Below are 12,942 nucleotides of genomic sequence, written 5' to 3'. Positions count from 1 at the left end.
GACCGCTAATACTGATTTCACAGAATAGAAAAACGAAAGGATGGAAATTAAAAAACAAAATTTGTCATTTTTGGCCACTAAATTTGCAAAATCTTGCTTAAACTACTTCTGACATGGACTAAAGGAGGACAAAAAATTGTCAACGACAGACGTTAGACGGTAGACGATGAATTGTGTGACATCGAACAGGAACTCAGCAACTAATGCTCATGCATTAGAGGCGGATAATCCATGCTTAGAAAATTGACGGACTCGGAGGTAAGCTGCTCTGCATATTTTATTAAACGATAAGTATAATGTCAGCCATACAAACAATTTACGAAAACATTACATTTTACCCAAAGTCTCTAAAACTGTTATATAATTGTCACTAATGAAACTTGCTTGATCAGCACACGACCAAACTCAATGCATCCTTTTTTCTCGGAAAACTTTACTACAGTCGCACACAAAAATTTTGTGAGGTATTGATGCACGTTTGGTGCCCTTTTGATCAATCAAAATTGCGAAATAATTTTACACTGATGAAAGATTCAGCATATTTTTCATTATGAACCGAAGCACCGAATAACACTGAGCAACACTGAGTTCAAAAGTCGCATGCGATCACTGCTCAGGTAAAAACTATGGCCACTATCCAAATCAATCTATAACGCTAAATCGCTAAAAGAAACCTCTTTATTCTACTTAATTTTAATTTCAAATTAAACGTAAGATATGGTTAACTAACATATAAGCCTACTTCTTGAAAGATGCATGTGTACTGAATCCCTTAGCTCGATGATATAACTTCTATTAACTGATAACACTGTAATTTTTAACAAGAGGTGCTGGCTTCAATCGGACTTTACTTTTAGCCACTTTACCTGACTACACGATGTAGTCAGGTAAAGTGCCACTCAATTTCTACTTCTTGTTTGGAGAAGGAGGCGATCGCTTTATCTTCTTTTTAAATGCTTACACAACCAGCCTAATCATAGGCCTCAATTGCTTAGAAAGCCCAGGATATCAATGATTCCTAGCTTAATGGACACTGAAATTGAAGACAACTAAAACTCAAATTATTGATAACTAGGTAACCGATTATCCAGTGGTTTGAGTTATCCACCTTCGCTGCCTTTTAAATTTCACTTCTCAGGGCAAGTAGTAAAAATCAAATGAAGAATAAAGTAGTTTATGAGTATATATAATAGTTTGTGCTATACATGAAAAGTATATGTGGTCATATTCGTAAATAATATTGATCTCAATATGCACTGGCAAAAAAAGCGAGATATCGTTGTCTGTTCTCATGTTACAATCGAGAGGATTGCACATATGACTAGTAATCGATTAGCATGATTCATACCTGCGCTGCATTTTAGCTTATTCAAGTTCGTCCTAATGAAACCAAAAATAATTTTTTTCCCTAGAGTTTAATGCATGTTACCTTATCTGAAAGAAAGTGAGTTTTTTTTTTTAATTTTGACATACACCTTTTGCTGAGAGAGACGCCAGCCTGAGCCTCCGCACAAGTAGGATATGCATCGGCTGGTTTCAGACTTTCAGTTCGCATTCGTTTCATCTAAGATTATTTAATAAAGAAGAAAATTATTTTACACGCCTAATTGAACCAGTTCGAGTAAGCAATTCTCTGGTTTTCAGCAACTAGTTCTGAGTAATTTTGGTGAATTGATAATAGTTTGTTGCAAAAGTTCCTCTTGGCTAACCATCCTCTCAACACCAAGCAGATGCCGGTAACAGAGACTGCAGCCCCAAAGAGAAGGGCTGTAAAGGAGGAAAAGTGACCATGAATTGAAATGAGACATACGGAAACATAATAAAGATTAGCCCTGTCAAAAATGATGCATATGTGTACGTAGCGAGCCAATAAATCTAAAGGAGTGTCGAAGTCAAACTCAATGGCGATTCACCTGAGGGTCGAAAGTTACACTTGGTGAAATTGTTGGGAATCACAATCCAAACCAATGAAACGAGACAAGTTCAACCACGACTCTTTCAACCCCTAGGTGATACTTACGGATCAATCACTTTTACAGGAGCAATTTTTTAGCCTCTCAAAAACATTAATCGACCTTTAATATAATTTATCAAAGACATACAATTTCGCGATGGATTGTGAGCTTCGACTCACCCCCTCGCCCACCCGCGTTACAATGAGGGAAAAAGGTTCAAATTCTAAAAAACAAAATCGACGAACTGAGAGCATTCTTATTTAATGAGCATAACGGTGAAGTTTTTAAATTATGAGAAAAGATAGGTTGCAAGTGATGTTGCTACAAAGTACCTATTATTTCGGATGGCAAAGGAAACCTCGTACATCCATTGCGGTGTATACATTTTTTTTAAAATTCTATCATGTTTTGTTTGTTTTTTGTTTTTTTTTAAATGTATTTATTCTTCCTTTTTTAACCTTTTTCGATCAGTCGGCTGTCCACTACCAATTCACGAGACTGTTATTAAGTTTCCATACCGCGTATTAGTAGTATGAGGCCATTTTCCTAGGTCGACAGGTAAAATTGGTTTAATACTGAAGTCTTCATTAAAGCAATCGTACGTTTTTGTACTGAAAGGAAGTGAGGCAAAATCAAAGCTCAGAATCTATCGAAGAATTAGGTCATTATGAAAAAAATAAAAACATAACTAGTCGTGTATCAAATAATAAATGGCAAAAAAAAAAAAAGAAGTGAACAATCCTTGATATGCTGCTTAGATATTGCTAGAGCGTTTTGCCTCTTCCGTCCATAGGGCATAGATACAAAACTCCAGGGTTTTGCTGTGATTTTGTTCTTCCACAAATTTCCTCTTAAGTTCCATGAGCCTGGCCCTAAATTTGGAATTTTGTAGGCGCAACTTGTCGTTCGATTTCCCTTTGAAGTAGCCGTAAATTCCACCAGAACCTAATGAAGCAACAAACCCACCTGCGGCTCCGCCCCCGATCAAAGGAGTAGCACCAATTCCCGCCGCTACAATTGCACTGGCGCCAGATGCGATTGCTCCAGCTCCACCGGTAAATACTGAAAGGAACAACAAAAGAATTAAATTTCTCTAGGAATGACCGCTTACGGCGCTATTGGAAGCGTAGGACCGTCATATCACATGTATTTATCTGAACCTTGCTAAAAAATTAAGCTTTAGTTTTCTATACGACTAGTTTTTATTTTAGCAGAATCAGGACCCTTTCAAGTTTATCGCGAGGAAATCTGCACTCATATTTATGCGTCGGTTTTACGAGTATTACTTTCACTTCGCCATGACGCCCCGACCAAATGATATCAGCTGCATGGGTTACCAAACTTCAAATTAGTCTGCGCGCGCTCTTCGGTGTACCGCGGGCTCCGCTCTTATAACTAACTACTTAACAACTATAACTGGAAAGGGCTGCAGAAAGAAAACAATTGCACTTCTTAAAGTTTTTCTTGTATCATTTTGCAAAATTCAAGGATTGGTGTTATTTTTTAAATGGTTTCATTACAGTTACTGTGATCGAAACGCGACGTAAGTGTTAGAAATTTCAAAGCACTAACGGTGTACTTTCTAGTGGCTGAAAAAAAAAGGTTTTCTGGAGCATGCTACTCCTGAAATTACCTGTGGTACCCACCACGAACAAACCGACCATCCACTTCATTTTGTAGCTTTCCCGACTCAAGTAATCTTTTATTTCTTTGTCAAACTCTGTAAGGACTCCCTCGGTGTTTTCCATATAGCACTTCCATGTTTTCAACTCCCCATCCAATTCATATTTCTTAAGCTCCAACGACAGTACATATTCTCTCGACAGCTTGTAATCCACTTGGTGTGCTTCATCAATCTATAAGCAGTCAGGACGACGCATCAGTTAGCGGAAGGAAAGTTTAACTGCTAATTAACCTGAATTAACAATTCGGTTCACAAGCTGCAAAGAACGCACAATGATGGGCCAACGAGACTTTTTCTTCTATTTGCACCCACACTTTGAGAAACAAAAGGACGTCTTACATGATGGCCCCCGTCGCAGGACCGTGAATGTTTTTAAATTAAAGTTGAATAAAGTTGGCACGTGATCTGATTTCCTAAAAGTGAAACTTATGTATGAAATCTCACCTTTGATTTAATGAATTGGTATAAATTCGCCACTTTCTTCTGCGCTCTCTCGACGGCATTTAGATGATCCTCTAGATTTTGGATTATAGGTTCAAATAACCTCGGCACTTTTTGGGGAGCTTCTGACTTCTTCATGCTTGTGGCCTCGCTTGCTAAGATTGCACTTTTCGCCGTAAGAAAAATGTAGTCAGTTTTAGTGATCAAATCATGCAACACATTCTTAATAAAGTCACTTCCTTTACTGGAATTTGCCTTTGCCACTTTACGAAACGACTCTTGCAGCTGAGCAATGATTTCCAGGTCCTCGGACTTGCCACCTACTTCCGACATTAACTTCGTGATTCCCTCCAAAGTCCTATGCCAACAAATTTCATCCGCAGCCATGATGATTGCCGGTAGGTTCTGAAAAAAAGGAAATGTCTGGATTTTCTTAGGTGACCTTTGTTTTTGAAAATATGTTGTGAAGCTTAGGTCTCTATTGTGTTTTTATTTTTAAGACATAGTCTGGAAATGAACTGATGACGTATTGTTCTTAAAAAAAATTATTAAATTTCTGTCCTCGGGCATTTGGGGTTCCAAGCTATTTGGAAATTGATATCCAGGACAGAAAAATTGTTGTGATATCAGATCCGTAAGTTCATGACTTTTACACTGCGAGTTTACATACTTCCAGGAAGTCGTGCGTCTGTTCATTAATAGATCACTGATGACGTCAACATTAATTTCCTAGCGCTCCAGAGTACTGGTCATCGAATTTTAAAAGTGATGAAATGTGCTTTAAGCTTTACCCTGATCAAATGCGGTTGGAGAATGTTCTGCTTTCAAAAAAGCTTTCCAAATATTGGAGAAAATTGCTGCACAGTAAATACTACTTCAAATAGGTGATATGTCTCCAAACGATTTATTTAGGCCCATAGCAACTTAAGGTATCCAATTGTGCGGCAAAAAAGGGACAAAACACAACCATTAAAGCTGGACGAAGTTAAAGTCAAATGCACTTCTCCTCTCTACCACTGATTACGTTTGTTACCGTAAAGCGTAATCCTAATCCTCGAACTGAACTTGCCGCAGTTATTGTCAAGTAATTGCCATAAATTATGCTAATTATCCTGCTTTTAGGCATTCACAGATTTATCTAGGACTATATCTCACGCTCTCTCAATAAAAACTAACTCCACTTAATAGACCTTGGATAAACAGAAAACCTCCAATGGCCTCAAAGAAACAACTAGGATATTTTCAGGGAAATTTCGTCGGCTAGTGTTGCCTGGGTCCGTTTACCGAATATTTTTTTTATGTCTTAGGGCTCTGTGCGTTGCAGATGGTCGCCGTACGAATGTAATTCTGCTTATTCACCACACTCGATATCCGTCCAATCTTTGCTCCTTTTCCCCCGCCTCGAATGTCAAGCGTGATGGTATAAAATGGTGTTTAACTTTCTCTCGCAGGGTGTATTAGGCGACAAATCTATTGATCGAGCTTGAGAAACAAGCGGAAACTCAATTGCCTAACTGACTTGTACCGTTGTAATTGTGTTGAGACAGCCTTATGCGTGATCCTGGAAAACAATTATTATACTCTGGGAACAATCCTTACATTATGTGGACTATGCGCAATGAAACTTAAAAACTTAGTTAAAAACCATCGAGCAGCTCAAGTGAGCTGAATATTTGTGTCGAATAAGGAGAATTGTCGAAGAAAATAGTACTACAACACCATGTGATCCCTTGACATGATTATACTCATTCTATTTCCTTGACAGCAGCCTTTTTCGGGAAAAAGGGCCGGAAATTATCCTTCGTTTAATTCAATTGACTTCATAACCTTCACTTTCGAAGACAAATTAATTGATGCATAAATTACCACAAAAGTTAGAAGTGATACCCCTAGTTGGCATAATTTTTTCTGCGAATATTGAAATAAGCCTCGCTGCGTAGCTGGGCTGTTTTGCCGCGTATTATGAACTAAATTTGCTAAAATAACAAGTTCTTCAAAACAAGGAATTCCAGCGCCTGATTAAATAGTCTGATTTACGTTAAGCAGCTTTGGAAACATGTTGGTAAAAATTGGTACCACCGTGTTGTTTAGTAAAGGTAAATGTAAATCGATCCATGAAAACGACGAAAAGGTCTTGTAACAGAACTACTCGTTTCTAGAGAACTGTATTACGAGGAATTTTTCCCGGCTGCAAAAGGAACGAATTGAAAAAATTGAACTGATTTAAAGTTGAACCCTCATTTACGATCAAGCGATAGACCTTTGTGTCTGTAAGTAAGGTGTTTGAGACACTGGAGCAACTGTAGACTTATTGTTTCCCTAACGAATTTGTCACACAAGACTTTTTGGAATTTACTCTTTGCTAAAGGTTAAGCACGTCAGTAGAACAAACGGCGCCAAAGTGTATCATAAAGTGTTTACGTATGAGGTGTAAGGTTGAAATCTTTAAATGAAAACCACTCGATCTCAGTTATGCTTAAAATTTGTCACAAAGCTAATTAAAATTCCATAACCTGTGTTCTCTGTTGGAAAAGCTGTAGCATAGGGATCACGTGATTCATAAGCAGAGGATCATGTGATTTCTTCATGATCAATTCTCACGAATTCCATGAATAATAAAACGGAAAAGCCCTTCCGCACACTGGATCTCGACTTTTGGTTAGCTTCTTTGAATTATTGCATAGAATAGAGATCTCTGAATTGGTGACGGAAATGCAGCGCAACGGCTACAGAAACTATTGTCGAAGTAAGCATGGAATCAGCCGTTTGTTAATTAGCAAATAAAAGTGACCCTTGGATTGCCTCTTTAACTGCAAATAGAGTAACAAAAGCAATGGAAATACAACTTTTGATAAGTTTCCTAGGAGAGAGCAACGCAAAAGAATTTGTCTTTTTATCATCCATGACTGAGTTACGCAAGGCCTGCAGCTATTTTGGTATTCACCTCACTCCCTTTGCAGCAGCATTGTGCGGAAACCGAAATCGCGTTTTGAACTATGCGCACAAATTCTACACCGCAACTTACCTCAAGGTTAATTAAAGTTACCGTAAAGGGATAGGAAACTCTCGCAATTTTTTACTCTTCACTACTGTAGAGAGAAAGCGCTACCTCGTTCAGAGATCTCCGCGTGTGAGCCTCGCCTTCGTCAGTCAACAACAACTAGCATGGATTTTAGAACTATTCCTTAATATGGATAAAGAAAGAACCAGCTAACGAATCAAATCAGAATTATCTGAAACCCGTCAAACTGGTTCTTGAGCTATTTGAATTGAACTTGCAGAACTTAGCGCGTCCCGATAAGTCGCACACTTGTTTTGAACGGCACTTACTGATGTGAATTGTTAAGTCCACCTTTATAGGTTGTGATCAAATTCATTTGATTATTCCTCCTTTCTCGGAGTCAAAGTTATTTTGCATAAATGTCTCAATGTTAGCGTGTCAACGAACTGTGTTAACGAACTATGTTAACGTCTTAACAAATTATGAAAACTGAAAACAGCTTTTTTCCGAGAAAATTCTGTCTTTAAAAAAATATACTCGGTTTTTAGTAAAAAAGTTCCTAGTAACTATCTGAAGAAAAGACAAAAATTCAAGACGTCGAATATTATTTTCTTTACCAAGATTTTAAACCCCACTAACTCAGATCGTTCAAAAATATATCCAACCATGACGCAAAAACTCTTTTTCCCATCGCTTTGATCTCACTTTAAATATATTCGCAAAAACGTAATTAATTGTTCATAGAAAAAGTCCAAGTCCTAATTCCAATATTTAGGAAGTTGCCTGATGTTCTCTTGCTCAGAACGAAACCAAGCGATGTGATTATCACTTCATATCTGATTCAACCACATGTAATGCAAAAAATCTTATTCGATCTCATCAAAATGGTATCTCAGTCACTTGAAACTGATTCGCAAGCACCCTTTTCTAAGAAATGGTTTGTGTTTTAATAATTCAATTAATTTCCTCAGTTCACTAATGAAGACATTCTTTCTGATCACCACTGTTACTGAAAAAACGTCTGATTGAAGGACAGAAAAAAGTTCACGGCTTGATTTGGTCTTTCTTGAAAGATGACCCTGCATGATCTTGGTAGAAAAATTGATATTTTTTCAAAGGTGTAATGAGTTGAAGTCAGGTGCAATAATTTATGAAATTGCATCTGGAGCTGTCGAGCTTTCATAAAAAAAGATTTAGCCAAAGAAATGAGTGATACACTGAAAGTATTTAGATGCATTTGTTCGATGTTACTGGTATAACTGTTCAATGGTCTTTAGAGGGGCATATCAGCCAATACATATTTGGCTTTGATTTGGCTTCTTCTTCTGCTCAGTCTAGAGTAAAACCTTTCTTGAAGGGAGCTGAAAACTAGACAAAAATTAGTGCAATGTTTCCTTTTGCAAAGAATTTAATTCCTCACCTGGTTGCAAACCTACATAAACTTTGCGCAAGAGCTGTTTTACCGAGAGAAAAGCAAGCAGTAGTAGTGGACTCGAAAAAATTATGAAATGTTATGTATATTTGCGCGACAAAAACGAGACAAAAAATTGTGTAATGTTTCCTTTTACGAAGAATTTATCCCTCACTTGGTTGCAAACTTGCATCAACTTTGCGCAAAAGCTGTTTTACCGAGAGAAAAGCAAGCAGTAGTCGTCGAATCCAAAAACTGACGAAATGTTATGTATATGTTCTATTTTCCTAGAAACCTTGTTGGATGCGAATGCTCTACTTTTCCACTTGCCGAGATATCATCCAAACGTATAAACAATTTAGGTGGGAAAGGCTCCAAAAAGTAAAAGTCTCGCGAAGATAAATTTTTGTTAAATTCAACAGATCTCAGTGTTGTTGTTTGATCGTTTCTCTCCCTTTCTTGATCAGTATAAATCTCGTAGTGTTACTCGAATAAAGTTTTGCCACAATTATGCTATCGGAAAAATACCTCAATACTACTTATCTAATATGCTATTATTTTAGGAAAAGAAACGTCATTCGAATCATATATCTCCCAAGTATAAACGTGAAGAAAGTTGAACGCTTACAACCCAACAATAAATGTAAAGAGCGAAACAACTCAGTCTTGTATTTGACGGAAATAAAGTTTGTCACCTCAAGAGCAAACTCTGGTGGAACTCCTTACACTTTCAAAAAAAAAAAAACCGATGAAACCTCTCTATTAAAAGTTCATACATAATTTTTACCCTCAAATCTTTTTACTGAATGACGAGACGCCTACCGGCGATGCTTTCAATATTTTCGAGACACAAAACTTGTTTAAAAGTCATCTCCTGGTGCTTTTTAGCTTTTTTATTTCTTTTTGCACGTTCATCTAAAGATGCTTGACTCGATATGAGAATTTTTGTTCTATTTCTTGGCCATCCATGACATGGAATTTGCTAAATTGTGCTCGCGTCGAGAGTAGATATGCGATGATCATATTTGAAATGATATAACACAGATGCTAAACCTTTCGGAACCTAGCGAAATTTCCTCGCACTGAGCATTGAAAGAATATGTTTTATAAATCTTTATATTTAAAACGAAACAAGGGATCGATTTAAATCGTGTCAGCAGCAGAGAAACTTAAATCAAACAGCGAAGAGAGCTAGCGTGTGCCAGCTAGTAATCGATGTGTAGAGCTGAAAGCCAACGACATAACAACTTAGCCTTAAATATTCGGATACTCTGGAGGACATAGAATGACTTACCAGAAATAACGTAAAAGCGGGTGAATTCGAAGGAAAGCTGAATAAACTTTGAACAGCTGGGAATTAAATTTTTACCTTTAAAGCAAAGCAAAAATGCTTCGTTGTTCTATTTGGAAGCCTTCTCCTTCCGCAATTGTCTTAGTCACATGATTTCCATGACGCATCAGTAAGGGTCATTTTCTTCCAATAAGACTCTATGTCACTTCTATTTAGAGGCCACGCACGTGATCGCAGTGTGATTTTAGTAAGCCATCAAGGTGTTGGCTTGCATGAGAAAGGTCCAAAGGTAAACATCAATCAAGGAGAGAGAAAAGTGCAGCATTCATGCCAAAAATATAACGCTGCCGCATTTTTGTCTATTATCTCTTTTCCGAGAAACATAACAGGAAGTTTACGAAAGACTTAAACACTTCAATGCCTTGGTACCACTGAGAAATAAAACAAATGAGTGACAAGTAAAAGTCTCGCACAAAGAAATGCTCGTAAAATTTTACAGATCCGGTGTCGTTGTTTGACCATTTTTATTCCTTTCGGAATTCAAGCTAATGTATAGCACTATTTGACTGCCGTTTTACAGGTTGCTCAAAGTGCTGGGCTTCTGCTAAGCTGTGCCGTTTGGTAACGCCGCCTGAGCTTGGGTAAACAACATGCACTGTAGTCAATGTTGAGTGCCTTTGATTCGAGAATGGGCAACTGCGCAGCAAGAAACCAGATCAAAGTCCACACTTCGAACTTGAGTTCAATCATTGAAGAAAATATTTCGCTTCGTTTTTCCTTTGAAGAATACATTATATGGCTTGCAAGAACAAAGCTACTTGGTTTAGCTATCTCGAATTCAAGCAAGACGGAGGTAATTATGCACCGAGCCGCAGAGGTTTCGTTTGTACGAAAACAGATCACGGTCTTGATCAGTATAGCTCTAGCAGTATTACTCGAATAAAGTTTTGCCGCAATTATGCTATTTGAAAATACATCAGTACTACTTATTTAATGTGCTTTGGTTTTAGGCAAAAGGAACGCTGTTCAGGTCATATATCTCGATGTATAAATTTGAAGAAAGTTGACCGGTTACAACCCAACGATAAATGTAAAGAGCGAAACAACTCAGTCTTCCATTTGACGGCTACAAAGTTTGTCACCTCAAGAGAAAGTTCTGGTTTAACTCTTTATACTTTTTAAAAAGAAAAAGAAACCGAGGAAACATCTTTATTGAAAGTCAATACATAATTTTTACCCTCAAATCTTTTATTGACAAGACGCCTACAGTGCTTTCAATTTTCTTGAGAAACAAAACTTGGTTAAAAGTCATCTTCTGGTGCTTTTTAGCTTTTCAGTCCTTTCAGCATGTTCATATGAAGGTGCCTGACTCGATATGAAGATTTTGTTTTATTTCTTGGCCATTCATGACATGGATTTTGCTAAATTGTGCTCGCGTCGAGCGTAGATGCGCAATGATAATATTTGAAATTATATAATACATATGCTAAACCTGTTGGAACCAGGCAAAATTTCCTCACACTGAACATTAAAAAAATATGTTGTATAAATCTTTACATTTAAAACGAGGCAAGCGACCGATTTAAATCGTGTCAGCGAAAGAGAAACCTAAGTCGAACACCGAAGAGAGCTAGGTTGTGCCAGCTAATATTCTACGTGTAGTGCTGAAAGCCAACGACACGTAAACTCGGCCTTAAAGATTGGATACTCTAGAGGACGTAGAATGACTTACCAGAAATAGCCTAAAGGCAGGTGAATTCGAGGGAAAGCTGAATAAACTTTGAACAGCTACGAAATAAATGTCCACCTTTAAAGCGAACCAAAAATGCTTCGTTGTTCTATTTGAAAGCCTTCTCCATCCGCAGCTGTCTCAGTCTGAAGACTCCCAGAATCCAGCGGTAAGAGTAATTTTATTACAATCAGACTCTTGGTGACTAATTAGCGCCACGCACGTGATCGCGGTGTCATCGTTGAAAGCCATCAGGAGTGGCATGCGTGGGAAAGTTCTAAAGGTAAACAAAGAGTAAATTAAAATCGTACAAGCGAACAAACTGTGAAATAACTTATTTATTTTATACATACTGAGATTCATAAGCTAACAGAACTCAAAGCTAGGAATATCTTTATTTTCTTTCAAAGGAAAACAACGCGCGGTCAAGCCGCCTCACGGTTCGAGAGTTGCACTGAAATGGCTTCCTTGTAAAATACTTTACATTTAAATTATCAAGTAAAATGCTTTAAAGTAAAATGCAGACCTAGTTATTTGTTCATTTGTCTCGTCTCGCCTTTCAAAACAAGAAATTCGTGGAACAAAGAAACTTCCTGTTTGATCTTTTTCTTGGCGCTTTCATTTTCCTGTCCGTCTATAAATTCTTCTACTGATGAATCTAGGCTCTGAAAACGATTAGTCTGATTTCAAGCCATCTTTCTAGAGAAAAATGCACCTTAGCTCTTAGAAATGTGCCATTTGTCAGTCAAGAGGGGCGGTGAGCAAGCGAGCGGCACGGTTTTGTTCACCAGTAAAAGTAATCATGTAGCCAATCAGAACGCCGATACGTCGGTTTTCACTGATGAAAGAATCGTATGACCAAACAGCTGGCTTCTCTAGCGCGAAGAGACTATTTTTATCTCGATGCTTTTTGGCGCATAAATCTCGGTATGTATATAATGCTCTGTTTAGAGCATTTTTCGGAGTTTTCGGGAAAAACGTTGCATAATCACAGAGTGCATGCTAAGCTACCGTGACCAGACAAATAGAGATATCAAAACAATTACACGTTTCGTGGAAAACCACTGTTCTTATCGAATCGACTGTGATTATGAATTAATCAAAATATTTTACGAATAAAGGACAACTGAGGGTTTTTTCAGGATAAAGACAAGGACTGTATAATAATATGCCTGTTGTCATGAGCTGCAGCGCTTGCATTGATTAACCTAAGTTTGGTTTAATTGAAAAGTCGACATTTACACCGCTAATTTGATATTCAATTGCTAGACGCTCATTAAATCACTCGGGAACTCGTGTTCTGACCACTGTGTCAGGAGTGTCTATAGAATTTGTTTTGAAGCGTTCAAAACCCGAAAATCAACTGTCAAGTTGCTCAAACAGGAGCGGACAGGTTCAATTGCTAGACGCTCATTAAATCACTCGGGAAC

At 37.7% G+C, this 12,942-nt stretch overlaps 1 protein-coding gene across 1 annotated transcript; it reads right to left on the bottom strand.

Annotated features, from left to right (window-relative positions):
• Positions 1-259: 259 nt before the first annotated feature.
• On the bottom strand, positions 260-11,651 carry LOC131777118 (uncharacterized). Its single transcript, XM_066164463.1, has 5 exons — positions 11,516-11,651; positions 4,084-4,485; positions 3,589-3,811; positions 2,922-3,017; positions 260-1,767 (listed from the first exon to the last, which is right to left on the bottom strand). Exons 2-5 carry the CDS (start codon positions 4,465-4,467, stop codon positions 1,604-1,606), a joined length of 867 nt encoding a protein of 288 aa, XP_066020560.1. The 5' UTR covers positions 4,468-4,485; positions 11,516-11,651; the 3' UTR covers positions 260-1,603.
• Between the last annotated feature and the right edge of the window lie 1,291 nt (positions 11,652-12,942).

The sequence above is a fragment of the Pocillopora verrucosa genome, chromosome 3 (assembly GCF_036669915.1).
Source record: "Pocillopora verrucosa isolate sample1 chromosome 3, ASM3666991v2, whole genome shotgun sequence".
Taxonomy (NCBI): Eukaryota; Metazoa; Cnidaria; class Anthozoa; order Scleractinia; family Pocilloporidae; genus Pocillopora; species Pocillopora verrucosa.
The sequence above is the reverse complement of the archived record's forward strand: the minus strand, read 5'-3'. Positions and strand labels throughout refer to the sequence as shown.

Coding starts and splice junctions, on each gene's coding strand:
- LOC131777118 (XM_066164463.1), bottom strand. CDS start 4,467: ATGGCTGCGGATGAAATTTGTTGGCATAGGACTTTGGAGGGAATCACG. Junction 3,812..4,083: donor ACCAATTCATTAAATCAAAG/GTGAGATTTCAT, acceptor GACTGCTTATAG/ATTGATGAAGCACACCAAGT. Junction 3,018..3,588: donor GTTCGTGGTGGGTACCACAG/GTAATTTCAGGA, acceptor TGTTCCTTTCAG/TATTTACCGGTGGAGCTGGA.